Genomic DNA, 20,990 nt, shown 5'->3' on the forward strand with positions numbered 1-20,990 from the left:
GCTGTTATGTTGAGATGTGGAAAGGTTGGGATGAGGCCCGCGCAAGCTAGAAGAGCCGTGAACCCAGTTACGAGCTCTCTAACCTCTAGAAGAGTGTGGTCTTTGATTCCCATCCAAGGCTCAGGCCTCGGTTTCCTCTTCTGTAGAAAAAGGAGTTTATTATTCATCGTGCTTCCACTCTCATAGGGTTGCTGTGACAACGCAGCACTAGCACTTTGGAGAGAGAGCTCAGTTATTTCCAGCCTGGAGCCTTAGGAAGGGCGAGGGGGAGGGGCCTGGGGTCACGTGACCAACACCGCCCAGTCCCCTCAGGCCTCCGAGAGCTTGCCCCAGAACTTCTCTCTCTCGGGTGGACCGGGCTCAAATTCCGGTGCGGACTAAGTTGCTCTTCCGGGGTGATCGCCACCGCTTCCGGGGCGGGGCGAGGCGAGGCGAGGCGAGGCGAGGTGAGCCGCTGGAGTGGCGGTGCTTCAGCTCGCTCCCGGCCTGTGTCTCCGCGCTCCCTGCTGCAATGAGCTTCCTCAAAAGTTTCCCGCCGCCCGGCTCGGCTGAGGGGCTCCGGCAGCAGCAGCCAGAGACTGAGGCTGTGCTGAACGGCAAGGGCCTCGGCACCGGCACCCTTTACATCGCTGAGAGGTAGGCAGGGTCCCTGTTCCCCAATGCCGGCTTTCTGTGCGCCGCCTTGTTCCTGCTGGCGGGGGCTGAGTGGCGGGGCGGGGGCGAGACCGCGACCTCGGGGACTGCTGCGAGGCGGAGCGCGTGCCCCGGGTCGCCTCGGAGAGGCCTCTGACGGGGCGAAGACTCGATTGTTCGGGCGTCCTCTCCTCCCGAGCCTTCCTCTCTTCTTCATCCGAGTTCTCTCATCATTAGGCTTCTTGACGGCCTGTCTTCCCGAGGTCTGGTGCGTGCGTTGTTCTTGACTCAAGGTCTCCTTTTGAGGTGTTTGAGTTTCCAGCCCCTAAGTGAGGATCATCGATGTGCATGGTCTTTTCTGTGAAAAGGTGCGGGAGGTGTTGCTCTGGGCAAGATATGTAGGTTTGGAGCGGATTGTGGAGGATTTTGAAAGTCTGGTTAAGGGGTATAGCTTTTTTTCTGTAAGTGTGGGTGGGGAGAGGAACATCCTCATTCCCATTCAAGTTGGGGGTCATATCCAGAGGGACCAGACTCCCATCTCTCGTTTTTTTCCCATTTCTGACTCCCATTTCCATTCCTAGAAGGAATTACCCGTTTATTCAGCCATTTGGAGCACTGGACTTTTACAGACATGTCTAAAATACCAGTTGTAGGACTGAGGACCCCTTTCCTTGATGCATGGTTCCATTCATCATCAAGCCAACAATGACACATTAAATCTTTTCTGTCTTTCAAATTTGTCTGACTTCTGCTGCTGCATCACTTTTGTCTACAGCCAGGGAAAATTCTCTCCTTTTAAGAGCTCGTGTGATTACTTTGTACCACACAGAATATCCAGTTCTGTTGTCAACTGACTAGTAACCTTAATTGCATACACAGGGTTTCTTTCGCGGGGTAACAAATGTATTCATAGGCTTACCACCAGGGGATGAAGGTCATGAGGGAGGCAGATTTCTGCCTACCACAGAGGGAACAAAAAATATGTAAAGAACCCTTGGTTTGAGGGAAATGTTAGCCTGAGCAAAGCTTAGGCTTTTGACCAATTACTGAGATAGGAAATACAAATGGGAGGAAAAGTAAGTTTGGGGTGAGGTGCAGATTAGAGTTTGGTCTGAGCATGTGTGCTTAGTTGGGTATAATAAGAGTGTGTTTCTGGAGAGTGGGTTTTTTTTTTTTTTTTATGTTTTTATTTTTTATTTTTTTATTTTTTTAAATTGTTTTTTAACACTTATTTATTATCAAGAGACAGAGAGACACAGAGCATGAGCAGGGGAGGGGGAGAGAGAGGGAGACACAGAATCCAAAGCAGGCTCCAGGCTCTGAGCTGTCAGCACAGAGCCCAACGCGGGGCTCGAACTCACGGACAGTGAGATCATGACCTGAGCTGAAGTCGGTCACCTAACCAACTGAGCCGCCCAGGCGCCCCTATGTTTTTATTTTTGAGAGAGAGAGACAGACCATGAGTAGGGGAGGGGCAGAGAGAGGGAGACAGAGAATCTGAAGCAGGCTCCAGGCTCTGAGCTGTCAGCACAGAGTCCGACGCGGGGCTCAAACTCATGGAGTGTTCTTGAGATCATGACCTGAGCTGAAGTCAGGCGCTCAACTGACTGAGCCACCCAGGCGCCCCGAGAGAGTGGTATTAAAGATAGAGATTTGGAAATCATTAGTATAAAGGTTAGTATATACTCATGGGGGATAGGTTAGATACCCCAGAAGAGAAGAGGGCCAAGTATGGAACCTTGGGTACACATTTGCATTAAGAGGTAGGTTATGGAAGGAGAGACTTGAGAATAGACAAGAGGGAGGAGCAGTCAAATAAAACCTGAAAAGCGTCTCTTGGGTAATGGCAAGGAGATCTTTAATGATGTTGGGAGAGCAGTTCCTTTTAAGTGGTGGGGAGTGCAGCACAGGTAGATTGCTATCCCCTACACCATCCCTTTTTCTCCATGGCTTCTCTGCGTATTGATGCTTCCTGTAATATAACAGTATACTGTTCAGGGAAGGAAGACAAGGTCCTGTGCTTGTCTTTTCATTTTGAAAAACTTCAAACCTAAAGTTTGAAAATTGCAAGTGTTGTTAATTAACACAAAGATTCATAAGTTGTTAACATTTTACCACATTTATCTTTTTTCTGAGCTATTTGAGAGTTGCAGACATGTTGTCACATCAACTGTAAATACTTTAGCAAAAATCTCCTAAGAACAAGGACATTCTATATAACCACAATACAGTTATCGCACTGAAGAAGTACAAACTCCTTTTAAGCTCTTATATGTTTAAAAAACTTTGATTTCAGCTTTTCACTAATAAATCTCTTCTTTAAGAAAGTATTTTTGTAAAGTATACATACAGCAAAGAATATACATTATATATGGATGGTTTAAAGAATTATAATTAAACCAACCTGTGTATGTCCACCAGCTAGGTTAAGAATAGAATATTATGAGTACCATGAACACCTACGTTCATCCCCTTTTACTCATGGTTGGCACTACCTCCTTGGTCTCTTTCCACTTTTTTGTTCTTTCCTACCTAGCATTTCCAAGTTTTGATAGAAGAATCAAGGCCTCAACAAACTGGGAAGGTTCACTAGAAGATTTGACAAATGAGGGTTAACAGTTAGCGGAGTGAATGAGGTGGACTAAGGGGAAAAGTAAATAAGAAACAAGATGCTCAGAGGCAACAGTGAGAAACCATATTGTGTGTGCCAGGATATGAAACACACACACACACCCATACTATCTAGCAGTTCTTCATCTGAATGAAGAAGTGGAAAAGAGTGGAAAAATAATCAGGATGGAGAAGAAGAGAGCCGTGTTCCATGAGCTCGGCTTTATAGCCCAGGGGCTTTGGGAAAATTATTTTAGGATCTTAGGCAAAGAGGCATAGGGTCTTACTTGGTTTTAGGTAGTTTCTCAGATGTGTACTGAGAGATATGGAACTCTGAAGCTTATTTTCAAAGTTTAGTTTTCACAGAAAGTTGACTTTTTTACCTAAGTAAGGAAGAGATCAGAGGCATGAATCATTCAAAATGGATCATTTTAAACAGGTAAAATAAAGTAGGTAATTAAATTATATTTTATATTTTATGCCAAAGTTAATTTAAAAAAAAATTTTTTTTTAGATGTTTATTTATTTTTGAGACAGAGAGAGACAGAGCATGAACAGGGAAGGGGCAGAGAGAGAGGGAGACACAGAATGTGAAGCAGGCTCCAGGCTCTGAGCTGTCAGCACAGAGCCTGACGCGGGGCTTGAACTCACGAACCGTGAAATCATGACCTGAGCTGAAGTTGGACGTTTAACTGACTGAGCCACCCAGGCGCCCTGCCAAAGTTATTTTTAAATCAGATAAATAAGTCATCCCAAATTCAAGACTTTGCTCTTTTATGTTTGTATCCTGTTTTTCACCTCATGCCAGGAATAAAGGCAGACTTTATGATCATACTTCCAAAAGCATTGGAAATTAGCAACACATTCCTTTGGATTTACTATCTTTTTTTTATTAAAAATTTTTTTTAAATGTTTTTTTAATTTATTTTTGAGAGACCAAGAGACACAGAGCAGGAGAGGGGCAGAGAGAGAGGGAGACACAGAATCCAAAGCAGGCTCCAGGCTCTGAGCTGTCAGCACAGAGCCCTACGTGGGGCTCGAATCTTTGAACCGTGAGATCATGACCTTTTCTTCTAGAATATGTGAAAAGTTGAGTAAGAACATAGTGATCAGAGTAAATGTTTCTTTTAAGTGGAACTTGGCTTCTCTTCTGTAGAGTGCATATCCATGTCCCAAGTATAAGGAACTACAGAGCAATTATGTGCTTTTTAAAATAAAGACCGTAATTTGATAGGCACTGAGTCTGTTTTATATTTCAGTTTTTCCATCTGCTAATTGAGTCATTAAAATTTTGTGGCTCTAAATATTTGAAATCATTTTGGACACCCAAATTTGGAGCACTACTTTCTGAATTGTGATAATTTCTGGGGGATTGTTGAGGTGAGGAAAGGGAGTTTATTTGCTTAAAATAATAGAGTTTTAGTAAGGGACTGGTAATACTTCTTTGATATGAGCACTATTTCATCTGCAACTTCCTTAAAGAGAAAAGCAGTGGACAGGAAAGGCACATACAGCACCACAATCTAATTACAAAAACAAAATCTATTTCTTTGGAACTAATGGGATGAATCATTCTAGAAAATCATTTCTAGAGCTTTTACCTCTTTAAGCTTCTTAAGATTTATGATTTTAAGACTCCCAGGTTTCCTTTTTCCTTTCCTTTCCTTTTTGCTAAGCATGTTAGATGGAAATGTGCATGATCTCAGACTGCTGCACTGTCATTGTTCTTGCCCAAGGGAGTCCTAGGTTCATTTATTGTATTTGTTTTTGCTTGGTTAGAAGTTGAACAACCAGGCTTGTAAAAATTGTATAGGAAATAGAAGATGTGGGGGCATTATTGTCATTTATTATTATTATTTTTTAATAAGAGCTTTATTGAGATAATCTACATAGTGTACAGTTCAGGGGTTGTTAGTCTCTTTGCAGAGCTGTGCAGCCATCACCACAATCGATTTTAGAGTATTTTCATCACCCCCTAAGAAACTGGCACTTGTTAGCAGTTAATCTGTATTTCCCTCCAGCCCGGGGCAACCAGTATATTGCATTAACTTTTATCGCATTAACATTTTTCTGTGTGGTTTCTTAAGGATCTTTTGCTCCTTTTTTTTTTTTTTTTTTTTTTTTTTTTTTCCTGCTAAGTGGTGCAGCTCCAGATGGGTGAGTATTGCCAAAAAATTATCCTGCCTTTACTCAAAATTCAATATACTGATTTTGGTGATATGTTTCCTTTATTATACCAATAAAATATTTCCTTTTGGCCATTTTTGAGGGAAAACTAGACCTTGCTTATTTGTAGCTTTCTTTTAAAGCTACAGAATAAATGAAAGTCTTCATACAGTCTTTCCGTGGGATAAGTATTTTCTAACTAGTGGTAAGTTTGATTACAGCCATTTTATGTATTCACCATTTAATGTAGGGTTAGTGGAGAAATTAGTGACTCCCAAGTGTTTATTGCATACTTACATGCTGAACACTATGCTAGTGGTTTTGAAGAATGTGACATAAAGAAATATGACACATTCTGTCAGGGTACATATGAGATTCATTGCCACGGAGTTAAGTGCTCAGTGACGTATTATTGGACATAAGTGCAGTTCAGAAAAAGATCATTATGGACAGGAGTAACTGGAGGAGGGCTCAAGGAGGAGCTGGGACTTAACCAACTGAAGAGGATTTGCAAAAGGAAGGCACCAGAAGACATTCCAGATACAACCAGAGGGAACGCATAGAAACACATGTGACTTAAGAAATTACATTTCAACTCTTTGAATTTTTACCTAGAGGAGAGAACTTAACAGTTCTCGTTTTAAAGAAATTCAGTTCCTGCTGCTGAATTTTATTTTAGGAATATTTCTAAACACCAAGCTTGAATTTATTCCACATGCATAAAGTGTCCAAGATGAACCTTTATAAACTTTAGGCTTAAATTAAGATTTGATTTCTTAAAATCATCTTCCTTATACGTGTTTTTCAGCCGCCTGTCTTGGTTAGATGGCTCTGGATTAGGATTCTCACTGGAATACCCCACTATTAGCTTGCATGCGGTGTCCAGGGACCTAAATGCCTATCCACGAGAGCATTTGTATGTTATGGTGAATGCCAAATTTGGAGGTATGTATGGTGTAATTTAATCTTGAGCTTCCTTTGGGAGAATATTACATATATTTAAAAAGCAGTCTTTGATCATAAGATAATATTCAAACGATTGACCTATTTTGGATAATAGTTTATTAAGCAAAATTTCAGCTCAGTAAAATAATTTGGGCACTGGTTTTTTACCTTCTGTATGTTTGCATTTAGAATTATTCAGTTATTGTGGATTTATATTTCTAATTTTTCCTCTTGCGTTTAACTGTTTATTCTTTGTTTTTGTAAAGGCATTTATATTTGGCATCCTTAGAGGCTTGGATCAGTATACTTTGTGCTTTCATGAGTTTAGTGTAGAAGCTGGGTTTTTTTTTTTTTTTTTGGTTTCATTTTATTACAGAAGTGGTTCTAAGTGGCAGACAGTGTTGTGTCCCCCTGGCCCCATTACGCAATGACATTTTGATTTTCATGACTGGCAAAGGGGAGGAGTGCTACTGGCATCTAGTAGTTTAGAGGCCAGAGATCCCACATGGCACAGGACAGCCTCCCACAACCAGAAATTACCCAGTCCAAGTGTTCGTAGTGCCAAGGTTGAAAAGTCCTGTGGTACAAGATTCCCAAGTTTTTTGCTGTTGGAGATCCCTACAAAGGTTCATAAAAGTCTAGGGTAGGTGGTGAAAGAAGGTGTAAGAAAGAGAAGAAAATCCATTTGGGGGGTTGTGGACAATGGATTGTAAAAATTCCAAACAAGAAACAAATTAGGCACGAAATTAAAACTTGTTAATTTTTGTAAGTGTAAATGAGAAGTTTTATACTATATTGTGTTAGTTTAACTTTATTATTATTATTTTTTGTTTATTTATTTTTGAGAGAGAGAGACAGTGGAGCAGGGGAGGGGCAGAGAGAGAGACACACAGAATCTGAAGCAGGCTCCACGCTCTGAGCTGTCAGCACAGAGCCTGATGCAGGGCTCGAACTCACGAACCGTAAGATCATGACCTGAGCTGAAGTGGGACACTCAACCGACTGAGGCACCCCAAGATTTTATTAAGTAATCTCTACACCCGATGTGGGGCTCGAACTTAAAGCCCCAAGACCAAGAGTTGCATGCTCCACACACTGAACCAACCAGGCACTCCTGACATTATTTTTTTTTTTTAATTTTTTTTTGATGTTTATTTATTTTTGAGAGAGACAGAGGCAGAATACGAGTGGGTTGGGGCAGAGAGAGAGGGAGGCACAGAATCTAAAGCAGGCTGCAGGCTCCTAGCTGTCAGCATAGAGCCTGACTCGGGGCTCGAACTCAACGAGCTGTGAGATCATGACCTGAGCTGAAGTCAGACGCCCAACCGGCTCAGCCACCCAGGCGCCCCATGATTTTTTAAATTATAAAATAATTTAAACATTGAAATGTGCAGAGAGTAATGAAATTTTTCAATATTTATTATGTAGCATAAATTCTAACATTTTTTTCATAACTTTTAAAGAAATAAAACAGTATTAGTACTGTTGGAATCCTTTTCGTACCTTCCCCATTTTGTTTCCTACTCTGTCTCCCGAGTTAAACATTATCCTAAAGGTGGTATGTGTCCTTCCCTTCTAAGTTTTTAGATTTTTACTGAATATGTACAAATCCATAGGCAATGTAATGATTTTCTTTTGTGTTTAAAATTTTAATTGGTAAGTGGTATTATTTATATATATTCTGGAACTAGTTTTTTCACCCAGTTACATTATTTAATCTGTACATTTTTTTTAATGTTATTATATTTAGTTTTGAGAGAGAGAGAGAGAGAGCAGGGGCGGGGGGCTGCAGAGAGAGAGGGAGAAAGAGAATCTCAAGGTGTTAGTGCAGAGCCCGATGCAGGGCTCAATCTCACAACTGTGAGATCATGACTTGAGCCGAAAATGAGAGTTGGTCGCTTAACTGAGTCAGGCACCCCTCTGTGCATTTTGATACATATAAATATTTGTTCTTTTAAATTGCAGTCCATGTATAAAATATGACCAGATAACAATACATCTGTTTTCTTTTTATTATCAACATTTATTTTTTAAATTTTCACTAGTACATATAGTACTTCAATAAACATTTATGTACAAACTCCTTGTGTACGTAATATATACTTAGATGAGGAATTGTTGGGTAGTAGGATATACACACCTCCAGCATAGTTGTAGCAATTTCTGCTTCTACCAGCAGCACGTTCTAGTTCTCTTTATTGAACATCTGTATTTTTTTTCCTTGCCTATAGACTTTGGTAATTTATCTGTTGGATTAGTTAACTTGTATGGGCCTTAGTTTTCTCACCTGTAAATTATTAGTGATAAATCACATCAGTGGATTACAAACTGCTACTGAACCCTTTGGTTCATGACGAAAGGTAAAAGAAACCGGTAACAATAGAACTATACTTGTTAGAGTCCTGACTGTTTGGGTCTCCTCACCCCCACCATGACCTCGAAGGAAGCTTAGAATCCCTAGGGCTCAGTGAAGTACAGTGTGACTAGATCAGAAAGGCAGTCCACAGTCTTTTAGTTTTAAAATAACCATGTTCTTATCATTTGATGTAACAGTTGCAGTATTTGATACATCAGTAAACATCCTTTAAGAAATTATTTTAGGCTCCTTTTTTTTCCAAAACAAGTGAACAAATTTAAATATTTTATTTATGGGGGTTCCTGGATAGCTCAGTTGGTTGAGCATCCAGCTTCGGCTCAGGTCATGATCTCAAGGTTTGTGAGTTCAAGACCTGCATTGGACTCTCTGCTGTCAGCACGGAGCCCATTTCAGATCCTCTTTCCCCCTCTCTCTCTGCCCCTCCCCTGCTGGCGTTTTCTCAAAAATAAACATTTAAAAAAATAAAAATATAAATAAGTGTTTATATATTTTGACAGAGAGAGAAAGTGCTTGTGCATGAGTGGGGGGAGGGGTCAGAGATAGAGGGAGAGAAAGGATCCCAAGCAGGCTCCACGCCAACAGCACAGAGCCCTACATGGGGCTCGATCTCAGGAACAGTGAGATCATGACCTTAGCCGAAATCAAGAGTCAGACACTTAACCGACTGAGCCACCCAGGCACCCCTAAACATGATTTAAAAAGTTATTTTTATTCCCTTTCTAGAGGAATCAAAAGAATCTGTTGCTGAGGAAGAAGAAGAAGACGACAGTGATGATGATGTTGAACCTATTGCTGAATTTAGATTTGTGCCTAATGATAAGTCAGCATGTGAGTATTCTATAGAATTGATTCTTTTCCCTTTATGTATCAAATACTCCCCACACCCCATTTACCTTTACCCTCATTACCTCTGTTCTATTGCCTTTTCTTCATTTTAACATCTATCATATCACTGAGGACCCGATACCTATTAATACCGAAGACTTTAAATGTAGTGAGAGCGTAGGAGACACCATATTATTTGGTGTGTTTTGTGAATGGAGAAACCTGGTTATTTTTTTTGACATGATGCTGTTGACTTTGAATCTTACCAGATAGAGGGCAAGGAGTCCTGGCGATTCCAAAGTGAATGACGCAAGGATAGCTGGAAAGAGCCCTATTAACTGAAAGGGGCTTCACCCTGATTTAGCAGCAGTCTGACCAGGACTTTGGCTCTTTTTCTCAGAAAATCCAGCCAGGCATGAAGAGATCTCAACATTATCTTGAAATGAATTCTTATTTTGTAACTTGTCCATTGCCATCAAGCACTTTTCAAGATTGATCTCCTTGGAATTTGGCAGGTTTTGTAAATAGTGTGATTGTGTATATTTCTTGTCTACTCATTGAATTTATTTGGACTGGTGGTTATATTACTAAAATTTTACTGTACACAGGCCAGAAAAGAATGTTTATTACAATTTAATTTCCTTGTTCAGTGGAGGCAATGTTCACTGCAATGTGTGAATGCCAGGCTTTGCATCCAGATCCTGAGGATGAAGATTCAGATGATTACGATGGAGAAGAATATGATGTGGAAGCACATGGTTAGTGAAATGGATTTGTTTTTAAATGTGGTGTTTCATTTTAAGCATTTGTTTGTACTACAGGTATGAGATTATAGTTCTTTAGATCTCTATTAAATACCTAGATAGTGTGGTTATTAATAAAAGTGAATGGCACAATTCATGTCAAAGTCAGCTTGGAAAAACTGTGGAATTTCCAAGCTAAGGGTAGAAAGCAGATATTATTGGGGTCAGAAAATGGATAGAGATAAATGGAAGGAAAGGAAATGGTAGATAGGAAAGTTGGGGTTGGGAGAGTCTTTTAAGTTGATGCAGATGCTCCCAAAGAATAAGCTTTCTCCCTCCACCACTTGAAACCTGTATTACTTACATCTTCCCTTAATATACTCCTTCAAACAGCTCATTTCCCAAGTCGTTTTTCCCCCCAGAACCATATTTCACTTATCTAGGAGCATTTTTCTTTGCCTCCCCAGACCAGAATGCAATCGCTAGCCTGGTAGATTCATGTAACTTGAGGTGCTTGCTGTTCTCTTTTCTTTTTCCCCACTGCTCTCATCTCCACCGATCTGGCTGTCCAAGGCCCTTTCCTCCATGTGTAGCCACTTCCTGGCCTGAGACAAACTCGGTTCTGGAATTCTCCTTCATATATCTGAATACATTCCCATCTTCACTGAGATTTTTTAGTGATTTTATTTTTTTATCCTTTTTGTATTTGCCAGAATTTCTGAGTTTTTAAAAGGAGCATATATTTTAATCCCGAAAGAACCATCAGTACAAATTAATACCAAATTAATTTGCACTCATCTATAAGTTTCCCATCTCAGGATAATATAAGACTCTTTGCCTTAGGAACATCCTCTTTGCCTTCTAGTGCCTGGACATTTGATTTTTTTAAGAATTGCTGTTTACTGACCCATTATCTTTTGGAATCCCTTCTCATCCTAGACGGTAGATACATTTTCTTTGTATTTCTGTTTTCAACAGATGACCTACATATGTGTATTAAACGAATATTGAAAAATATTTTCCTGGAAACCTTTTTAAACTGTACCTATCTTCAATAAATGCATTATTGATTATCCATTTTTTTCTAATTGTTTTATAATAGTTTAAAAGCATATTATTTTTTTAGAACAAGGGCAGGGAGACATCCCTACATTTTACACCTATGAAGAAGGATTGTCCCATTTAACAGCAGAAGGCCAAGCCACATTGGAGAGATTAGAAGGAATGCTTTCTCAGTCTGTGAGCAGCCAATACAACATGGCTGGAGTTCGGACAGAAGATTCAATAAGAGATTATGAAGGTGAGTATCCTTCTTTCTTTCAGTGTGAATAGTCAGATGGTCATTTGGGCAATGAGGGAAGCTATGGAGAGATATACACGTTCTTTTGGAAACTGTTAAGACAGAAAAATCTCAGACTTGTGCAACTTTTTTGGTTTTTTCCCCCAACTACAAAAATAGGTCTGTTCACAGTCAAGACATTTTTAAATGTTTTTCACAGGCAAAGAAGAAATGAAAAATCAAGTGTAATTATAATTGAAAGACATTAATTTTTCTGTTGCATATCATTCCAGTCTTTTTTTGTTTGCTTGTGTGTATATATATGTGTGTGTACATATCAGTGCTGCTATTTTTATTTTTAAAATGAATTCCTATGTGATTATATGCAAAACTAGGATATTCACTTGATTTAAAGGGCTAGGCAGCATTCAGTACACTTGGGTTCTTGTTTTGTGACAAATTTTTGGACCTTAATCAAGAGGCTTTCAAATTTGTTTCATTTGTCTCTACTTTGTAAGCTTCTTTGTAAATATTTCCTCTGTTAGACTGGTTTGCTTTTCTGAGTGCCTATTTCAGTCAGAATATTGAAGTATTCTTTTGGTGCAGCCTTTACTTCTTATTCCTTGCTCTAGTCCAATACTGAGATCCATGGATTTTTCATTTAAATGACTTTCAATAAATAAACATTAAAAAACAAAAAACCAAAAATGGGGCACCCGGGTGGCTCAGTCGGTTAAGTGTCTGACTTCAGCTCAGTCATGATCTCACGGTTTGTGAGTTCGAGCCCCACGTGGGGCTCTGTGCTGACAGCTCGGAGCCTGGAGCCTGCTTCGGATTCTGTGTCTCCCTCTCTCTCTGCCCTTCCTCCGCGCTCGCTCTCTCTCTCTCTCTCTCACAAATAAATAAACATTAATAAAATAAATGACTTTCATATTTCCTTGCTATTACTGTTACCCTTCAATCCTAGGCCCTTGTCTTCTCACGCTGGATTTATAGTAGTAGATCTTTTGCCTCGATCATCCTTGCCTCCAGCTCACTGTGCCATGTTAATCTTGAGAACACTCTTTGGTCGCCTCAACTTTGCCTTTGCCCCAAATACCTCCAGTGTTGTTCCTACTACTCTCAATATAACATTCAGGTACTGCTCTTATGTACCAGACCCTGATTTAAGCACATTACACATATGTACTCATTTAATCCTTCCAAGAATGCCATTGTCATCCCTATTTTACAGGTGAAGAAACTGAAGCGCAGAAAGATCATATAACTTGCTTGAGGTCAAATAGCTAATAGGTGGTGAGAGGATTAAATGAGCTAATATGCAAAAAGAATATACCAGGCCCTGTTATAAGCATTTCTTGCATCTTACTTGTATTTAATATATACTGGTATTTTATGTTGCTGTAGAGTCTTACCACTTCTAATTTTTAGTGATGCAGAACATTCTTAAAGAGAGCATAATTTTTCTTTCAGTGGTACATGTAAGTTTCTGTCATAATGTTGTGATCAATATCCTCATGCACATAGCATGTTGACCTGGGGGTCCTGAAGTCTGGGATATTTTAATTTGGAAAAGTTTAGGCTTTGGGTCACACTGTTATTCCTTGTGTATTCTCTCCATTTTAAATCCTAGTTGGTGAGCCTCTAACATAGGCTGTAGGGTGAGATGGTTCAGATGATTTCTAGTGCTCTACCAAACTCTTAGCTGAAAGAATTCAAGATCTTACCTTTTTTTTCTCTTAAAGTAGGCTTCATGCCCAGCATGGAGCCCACTGTGGGGCTTTAACTCACAACCCTGCGATCAAGACCTGAGCTGAGATTAAGAGTTGGACACTTAACCGACTAAGCCACCCAGGCACCCCAAGATGTTACTTTTTTTTTTATTACAGTGATTGATGGGAGGGTGTCCTTAGACATTGAAAAGGCTTTCGTCACTGAAGGGGTTTTTTTAATTGTAAAATTCCTTATTTAATGCTTTATAGCAAATGATTTTAAGATCACAAACACTTTTTGCTAAAATGAGATTTTGGCCTTTGTTCCTAAGCCTTATTATCATACTGAGAGTTGCCTATATATAAAACTTCTTCAGCCTATACAATTCCCCATCTTTTAAAGTCCTAAGTAGCCATGTCACTCTTTTTGCCATTTATTTATTTATTTAGTTTGACCTGTGCACTTCTTTTTTTAAATTTGATTTGTTTTAAAAAAATTTTAAATAATAACTGTATATATTTCAGATATGCCACAGGATGTTTTTATTTTATTTTTATTTAAAAAAAATTTTAAGTTTATTTATTTTTGAGAGAGAGTGTGTAGGGAAATGGCAGAAAGAGAATCCCAAGCAGGCTCCATGCTGCGAGTGCAGAGGCCAATGCAGGGGTTGAACCCATGAACCATGAGGTCATGACCTGAGCCGAAGTTGAACACATAACTGACTGAACCATCTAACCGCCCCATAGATGTTTTGATATATGCAGTGAAATAATTCCTACAGTTAAGCTGATTAACGTATGTATCTCCTCATATAGTTACCCTTTTTTTGTGGTGAGAACACCTGAAATTTGCTGTCTTGGTAAATTTCAATCCTTGCCATTTAAATATACCCTATCTACTTGTGGCATTTCAGTGCTTCATGTGCTCATTTATGTAAGAAGTGTTTATTGAACTGCTATGCCGGGTACAGAGAATACAGCGGTGCTCAAAAGAGATGAGATTACTGTCTTCCTATCAGTGGCATTCTTCTGTAGAGAAAAATAAAGGAACTAATTAGGTGGTTATAGTACGTTGTGATATAGCATTGAGTTATAGGGGAAGCTTGAGAAGCTGTGGAATCAGAGTTTGAACTCTTCACCCAGCCTGGATTGAGAGAGATTCTGGATTCAAGCTTCATGGAGTAAGTGACATCCAAGCCAAGATCTGAAAGAGGAATAAAAGTGACTTGAATGAAGGGGAATTGCATACAGGTAGAGGGGAGAGGTGGGTAACAGGATCAGCCATGTGCAAAAGTTCAAGAGATTATTCATCTCTGGGGGACTGAAAGTGGTTCATTTATGTCTGGAACTCTGAGTGTGAAGGGGAGTTGTTACAGGAACAGGTGAAGGTAGATTAGTGAACTGGGCTATATCTTAAAGGAACTTGAAAGCTGTGTTAAAGAATTTCAGTGTTATGCTTAGATCAGTGAGAATGTGAAGAATTTTATTTTGATTGTTTCAGAAGGTGATCCTGGCTCTGAGAGGGAAAATTAATTGCAGAGGGAAATACTGGAAGATAGAAGAGAAACTCTGTTAAGTAGCTTATGATTTTTTTTTTTAAATTTTTTTTAACGTTTGTTTACTCTTGAGACAGAGAGAGACAGGGCATGAACGGGGGAGGGTCAGAGAGAGGGAGACACAGAATCCGAAACAGGCTCCGGGCTCTGAGCTCTCAGCACAGAGCCCGACACGGGACTCAAACCCACGGACCGCGAGATCATGACCTGAGCCGAAGTCGGCCGCTTAACCGACTGAGCCACCCAGGCGCCCCAAGTAGCTTATGATTTAAATTAGATGAGAGATCGTGGCCTGCATTTGGTAGTAGCAGTGAATGTCACAAGACTTAACAGATTTGAGAGATGTTTAAGAGAGAGAAACAACAGAAGTTAGAGATGTGGTAGGAGTTTCTGGATTACACAGGTGAGAGGTATCCTTTAGTAAGACTATTCGGAAAGAAAAACATTTCTTCTTTTTTTTTGTTTTTAATTATTTTATTTTAAGTAGACTCCACACCCAGTTGGGGCTTGAACTCACGACCCCAAGACCCTGAGATTAAGAGTCACATGCTCTACCAACTGAACCAGCCAGGCGCCTCAACAGAAACGTTTTAATTTTAAGTTTGTTTCTTTATTTTGAGAGAGACAGAGACAGCGTGAACAGGAGGGGCAGAGAGAGGGGTAGAGAGAGAGACAATCCCAGAGCCCAACACAGGGCTGTGAACCATAAGAACATGACCTGAGCCGAAACCAAGTCATTCGCTTAACCGATTGAGCCACCCAGGTGCTCTGAGAAACCTTTCTATGTGGAAAGATGATGAGTTAATTTAATTTAATTAAAAAAAATTGTTTTTCAATGTTTATTTATTATTCACACACACACACACACACACACACACACAGCATGACAGGGGAGTGGCAGAGAGAGCGGGAGACACAGAATTTGAAGCAGGCTCCAGGCTCCCAGCTGTCAGCCCAGAGCCTGACGCGGGGCTCGAACTCACAAACTATGAGATCGTGACCTCAGTGGAAGTCCGTCGCTCAACCAACTGAGCCACCCAGGTGCCCCAATGATGAGTTAATTTTAGATACATATTGCATTTGTATGCCTAGCTTCATGTCCAGATGCCAGGGGAGTCAGGCAGAAGCCAGTTCGTTGTGGGCTAAAGACTTAAGGGTGAATGGGAGGTGAGGAAGTAGAGAAAGCAGCTGTAAACAACTCTTTCCAGAGGGACTTTTTCCCGGTTTTCCCCTCTCCCCAACACTCTTTTTTCCCTATGAAATGAGAATCTCACTCTACTTATGTTGTCTTTTCTCAAAATTATGTCATAAGCTTTGTAAGGATAGGACTTTTATACCTTTAATAGTAATAAGTTACACAGTAAGTAGCCAGCACAGTTCTGTGAAGAGTGAACAGTTGGTGCTTACCATGTTCAAAAGTTCTTACCTAGTGTTCTTTTAGTGTTGATGTTGAAAATTTACAAAGTAAATGTTATATGTACAGGTGGCATTTTTCTTTCTTGGTTTGTTCCTGGTTACTTTTTCAGAAGAGAAAGAAATAGTTGTTACCAACAGAGGGCACTAACTTCCTTCCGGTGATGTGTAGGTTGAACCTTTACCTGTCTGAAGAGCTCAGTGGACTGTTGCTCAGCAGTTGATTTTTTCCTTCAGATGGGATGGAGGTAGATACTACACCAACAGTTGCTGGACAGTTTGAGGATGCAGATGTTGATCACTGAAAATGATTTATGCTGCTGTGGGGTAAGTAGTTTATTTTTTCCCTTGTCACTGAATCTTGTGAAATAATTAGTTTTTATTTTCCTGATTCAGGAGAACTCTATAAAATTAGCAGTTTGGAAAAATGTTAGTTACCCATTTCTGAAATTATTCAGGCTTAAGTGGTTTTTTCCCCTAAGAAATCAAGGTCTGCAAACAGCGATATTCAGGTTAACATTTACTGAGCACTTATCCCATATTAAGTATATGCATTGTGCTAGACATTGGGTAGTGCTAGGCATTGAGGCATGGAAGAATAATCACTCATCTTCAGTGAACTCAGGAGGAGGCCATTAGCCCGTTATTCAGAAATCAAGAGCTCCCTGGTTGGCTCAGGTGGGAGCAGCAGAGTAAGATCATGTCCCGGTGTGTCATCTTTTCCCACTTGTGGTGTTTGAAACCGTAACACATTCATCAGAAAAAACAAAGCAGAGATTTGCTGCAACTCACTGCTATTCAGTTTAGGGCAGAAGTAGAAGTAATTCCAAACTGCATTTAAGCTTTTAATCATAATCTTGTATTGGCCTCTGTCCTTCTGAAAATAATGGAGGACCAAGGTCCTGGGTACCTTAGTGTTCAGGACTGATTTGCCAAACTGTTAAGTCCATGTACAGTTGTCCAGAAGCAGTCATTTCCCAAGTTGCCACATACCTGCTTTTCTTTTCTTTCCTTTTTAAAAGTGTACATGAGAGAGAGAGAACACAAGGGAGAAGGGCAGAGGGAGAGAGAGAATCCTAAGCAGGCTCCATGCTCAATGCAGAGCCTGATGCAGGGCTCAATCCCACGAGCCTGGGATCATGACCTGAGCTGAAATCAAGAGTCAAACGCTCAACTGACTGAGCCATCAGGTGCCCCCATACCTGCTTTTCCTGACTGACATAAGAGCTCACAGCCAATTTTCCCGGACATGTTCTCGAGAGCTTTGCATAAAGTTTGTCCATGACTTTGCTGCATGTTACTCTGAGAAATACATTGTTCTTTGCCAGCTTGAGTATCTCAACTGAGTGTTGGATAGTAGCTGAAGGTCATATATAGTTAGTTCATACCATATAGAGCTCTAAGACTAGTAATCCTAGTAAGCCTTCCTTTAAGCTTTAAGATTTTTACATTGTTAAAATTGTTGTCTCTTTTCTCCCTCTACAATGTCCTTCTAGTTCTGACCTGATGGCATTTTTTTGAATGCTGTCTGTCTTCCAGTCTTTGAGATGTTACTTTGCCCGGATCCTTTATTTTTTTAAAGCATATAGTAATAATGTGGCAAGATTTATATATTTTGGTTTGACTCTTATACTACTGTGAGTCATCCATTTGGGTTGTGAGAACCCTCCTTTTTCCAAGTTCCATTTACCTTCCAAATTATTGCCATTGTGGACATATCTTCTTATACTAACCATGAAAAATGGTAATGAATCTCTGCTTTCCTCTCAGATGCTGCCAGTGGAACTATCAGAAAATAATGTCTTAGCAGTTCTGTGATTTATACCTCTTCCTTTAAATACTTAACTTTTATTTCCACAGCATTTATTTCTGTCATTAGTAGCTATATAGTCTAAAACCAGCATTGTCTCCTTGGCAGTTAGCTAAAATTATGTGTTCATATTGCTGCAGCTCTGTTAACTTTAATTTTCAGATCTCACAATTCCAGATATCGGTACTTCACTGTTATACTGTATGGGAAATCTTTTGGTGCCAACTTAAGTCTCCTTTCCTTCTCACTTTTCTACTTGTCATGTTCTTTATAGTATGTTGACTTTTTCAGTTCAGTAATGCTTACATAGTTACTTTTATTGAAACTGGAAAGCATTTTTTGATCTTCTGGCTTTCACATCTTTCTTCTTGAAAAATAGACTACTCAGAGAGTACCAACCACTCTATTAATAAGGATTATGAGAAACTCGTTTGTTATGTCACTCATGGTTACACAAATGAGATGTTACTGCAATTCACTGATGAGAATTCTTAGGATTCTTTGTAATGTAATTTTATGGTGAAATAACCATAAAATAGCCACAAACTTTCTAATGAGCTGATGATTTGTTTTCTATTCATTTTATGCTACAGCTGGAGTGGAGAGAGAGTTTATTCATAAAGTTTATACAAGTTCTTCATCTGGATAATTGACCTGAATTCCAAACAATGTCTGTAAATTTTTAATCATTTGAAATTAAGGAGTGGAGAAGGAATAATTAGAGTGTTTATGCAACCATTAAAATTTTCAAGATAATGGAACAAGGACCTCTCAATGCCTGAGATGGAATGAAGGGGACAGGGTAGAATCACAGCTCTACCACATGCCGGCCTCTGTGCCTTTGGATAAAGGCATATAATTTCTCTAATCCTCAGTTTCCTCATCTGAAAATGGGGTTGATAAACTACCTGGCAGGATTGTTGCAAAGACTAAGATACAATATATCTAAGTTCTCTGGCACTCTTGACTAGTCAGTCAATAAATTACAGCTACTATTACTATTGTAAACACTATAAATCTTTTGTTTTTCAGATTCTGCTCATAACTGTAGGAAAGAACTTGGTGCCTCTTCTACTGTGGAGTGGGTGTTGATGAAAGTCTTTTTCTTCTCCAAAACTTACCTGAACCAGTTCTTTTTTGAGACAGACTATACTGAGACAAAAAGTTGTCACCAGCAGAAGAGACTATGACCTTTATTAACAAAGGTGAATTAACTTAACCAAGAGGGTATTTGTAGTTTATCATCTATGCTAAAACTTTCTTTGTGCAAGTACCCTCTGAATAGGCCTATAGTTCCTGCCTTCATTATATGTGTCTCTGTCACCTGGGAGGCCTACGAAGGTGGACTGGATGGGAAGGAGGGAGGCTGAGACTAAGATACATCCTTTTAGAGCCTAAGGATCCCCTTACCCTTTAAAAACAAAGACAAAGGGATCTCACATCCTGGCCTCTGCTTGTTCTCCCCCAGGGTAAGGGTCTTTTGACTAATTTGGGGCCTAGATCAGTTCATTCAGGCATCTTTAGGGAGCCTCTTGGGAAACATTCTAGCCACATCTACTGCCACTAACAAATGCTTCTGACTAGCTTTTACTCCTTTCACCATGTTTCACCAGTCTCTTTTGTTATAACCTCTTAGGTTATATCCTCTAATTTGTAACCTCTTAGGTTGGTTTCCCTAACCAAATGAAATTGGGATGAAGTCCTCAGAGTACTTCAGAGGATAATTGTTTTGTCTTTAACAAATAAACAAACAAATAAATCTAGGTTTTCTATATTATTGTGCTCTCATTCTTGACTAAAACCATCAGTGAGAAAAAAATTTTTTTAATTAAGACTGGTAAAAAACAAGAGTCTTAACAGTTCTTATTTTTGTTTGACTTTTGTTGAGAATATAAACATGAAATGAGTAAGAAAATGTACAGTTAGTTAGAGTTTCTGGCAAATATTTAATAGGGCAAAGATTGAATGCATTTCAAGGGATTTCTGCTTCTTGCACTTGGATCAGGTAATTTCTTATACTTATTGACTCTCAATTTTTAGTTTTCAGACACCAGGGTATTTGTGAGGCTGATTTATAATTACAGATGTATACTTGGACTTTTTATACCATTATAGCACTTTTAAAATAGAAAAGCTATTCAGGATCACTTGGCTAATTAGGGACTAAACTTTAGTTTGTGACCACAAAGCCCAGTGTTCTTGTTAGCAGTTTCACTTGGTTTCTGTCATCCTGCATGGTAGATTGGAAAAAGCTGATTTTCTTTTTTCTCAGCAGACTCTCAGAAATACTGAATTTGCTACAGTAGGCAAGTAAAAGGGCCATGTGGAAATGGAAACTGAACTTGACTAAGGCATTCTCTGTATCAGCCCTGTCTTTATATACATTATACATATAATTATGCATATAATTTTCTTAACTACCTTATGAGGTACAGGTGCTTTTATTATCCCACTTAAAAAAAATTTTTTTTTACATTTATTTATTTTTGAGAGACAGAGACAGAGCACAAGTGGGGGAGGGACAGAGATAGAAGGAGACACAGAATCCGAAGCAGGCTCCAGGCTCTGAGCTGTCAGCACAGAGCCTAATGTGGGGCTCGAACTCATGAACCGTGAGATCATGACCTGAGCTGAAGTCGGACGCTTAACCGACTGAGCCACCCAGGCGCCCCTTATTATCCCACTGAAAATTTTTTTTTTTCAGCGTTTATTCATTTTTTGGTAGAAACAGAGCACGAGTGGGGGAGGGGCAGAGAGAGGGAGACACAGAATCCAAAGCAAGCTCCAGGCTCTGAACTGTCAGCACAGAGCCCAATGCGCAGCTTGAACTCAGGGACCGTGAGATCATGACCTGAGCTGAAGTCAGATGCTCAACTGACTGAGCCACCCAGTTATGCCACTTTAGAGATGAGGAAGCTACA

General features: G+C 39.7%; 1 protein-coding gene across 1 annotated transcript; it reads left to right on the forward strand.

Moving 5' to 3' along the window:
- The first annotated feature begins 426 nt into the window (after positions 1-426).
- Positions 427-19,843, forward strand: CLNS1A (chloride nucleotide-sensitive channel 1A). Its single transcript, XM_042906276.1, has 7 exons — positions 427-636; positions 6,218-6,354; positions 9,455-9,559; positions 10,207-10,314; positions 11,426-11,599; positions 16,497-16,586; positions 19,102-19,843. Exons 1-6 carry the CDS (start codon positions 512-514, stop codon positions 16,562-16,564), a joined length of 717 nt encoding a protein of 238 aa, XP_042762210.1. The 5' UTR covers positions 427-511; the 3' UTR covers positions 16,565-16,586; positions 19,102-19,843.
- The last annotated feature ends 1,147 nt before the right edge of the window (positions 19,844-20,990 follow it).

Source organism: Panthera leo, chromosome D1 (genome assembly GCF_018350215.1).
Source record: "Panthera leo isolate Ple1 chromosome D1, P.leo_Ple1_pat1.1, whole genome shotgun sequence".
NCBI lineage: Eukaryota > Metazoa > Chordata > Mammalia > Carnivora > Felidae > Panthera > Panthera leo.

Coding starts and splice junctions, on each gene's coding strand:
- CLNS1A (XM_042906276.1), top strand. CDS start 512: ATGAGCTTCCTCAAAAGTTTCCCGCCGCCCGGCTCGGCTGAGGGGCTC. Junction 9,560..10,206: donor GCCTAATGATAAGTCAGCAT/GTGAGTATTCTA, acceptor TTCCTTGTTCAG/TGGAGGCAATGTTCACTGCA. Junction 10,315..11,425: donor ATATGATGTGGAAGCACATG/GTTAGTGAAATG, acceptor TTATTTTTTTAG/AACAAGGGCAGGGAGACATC.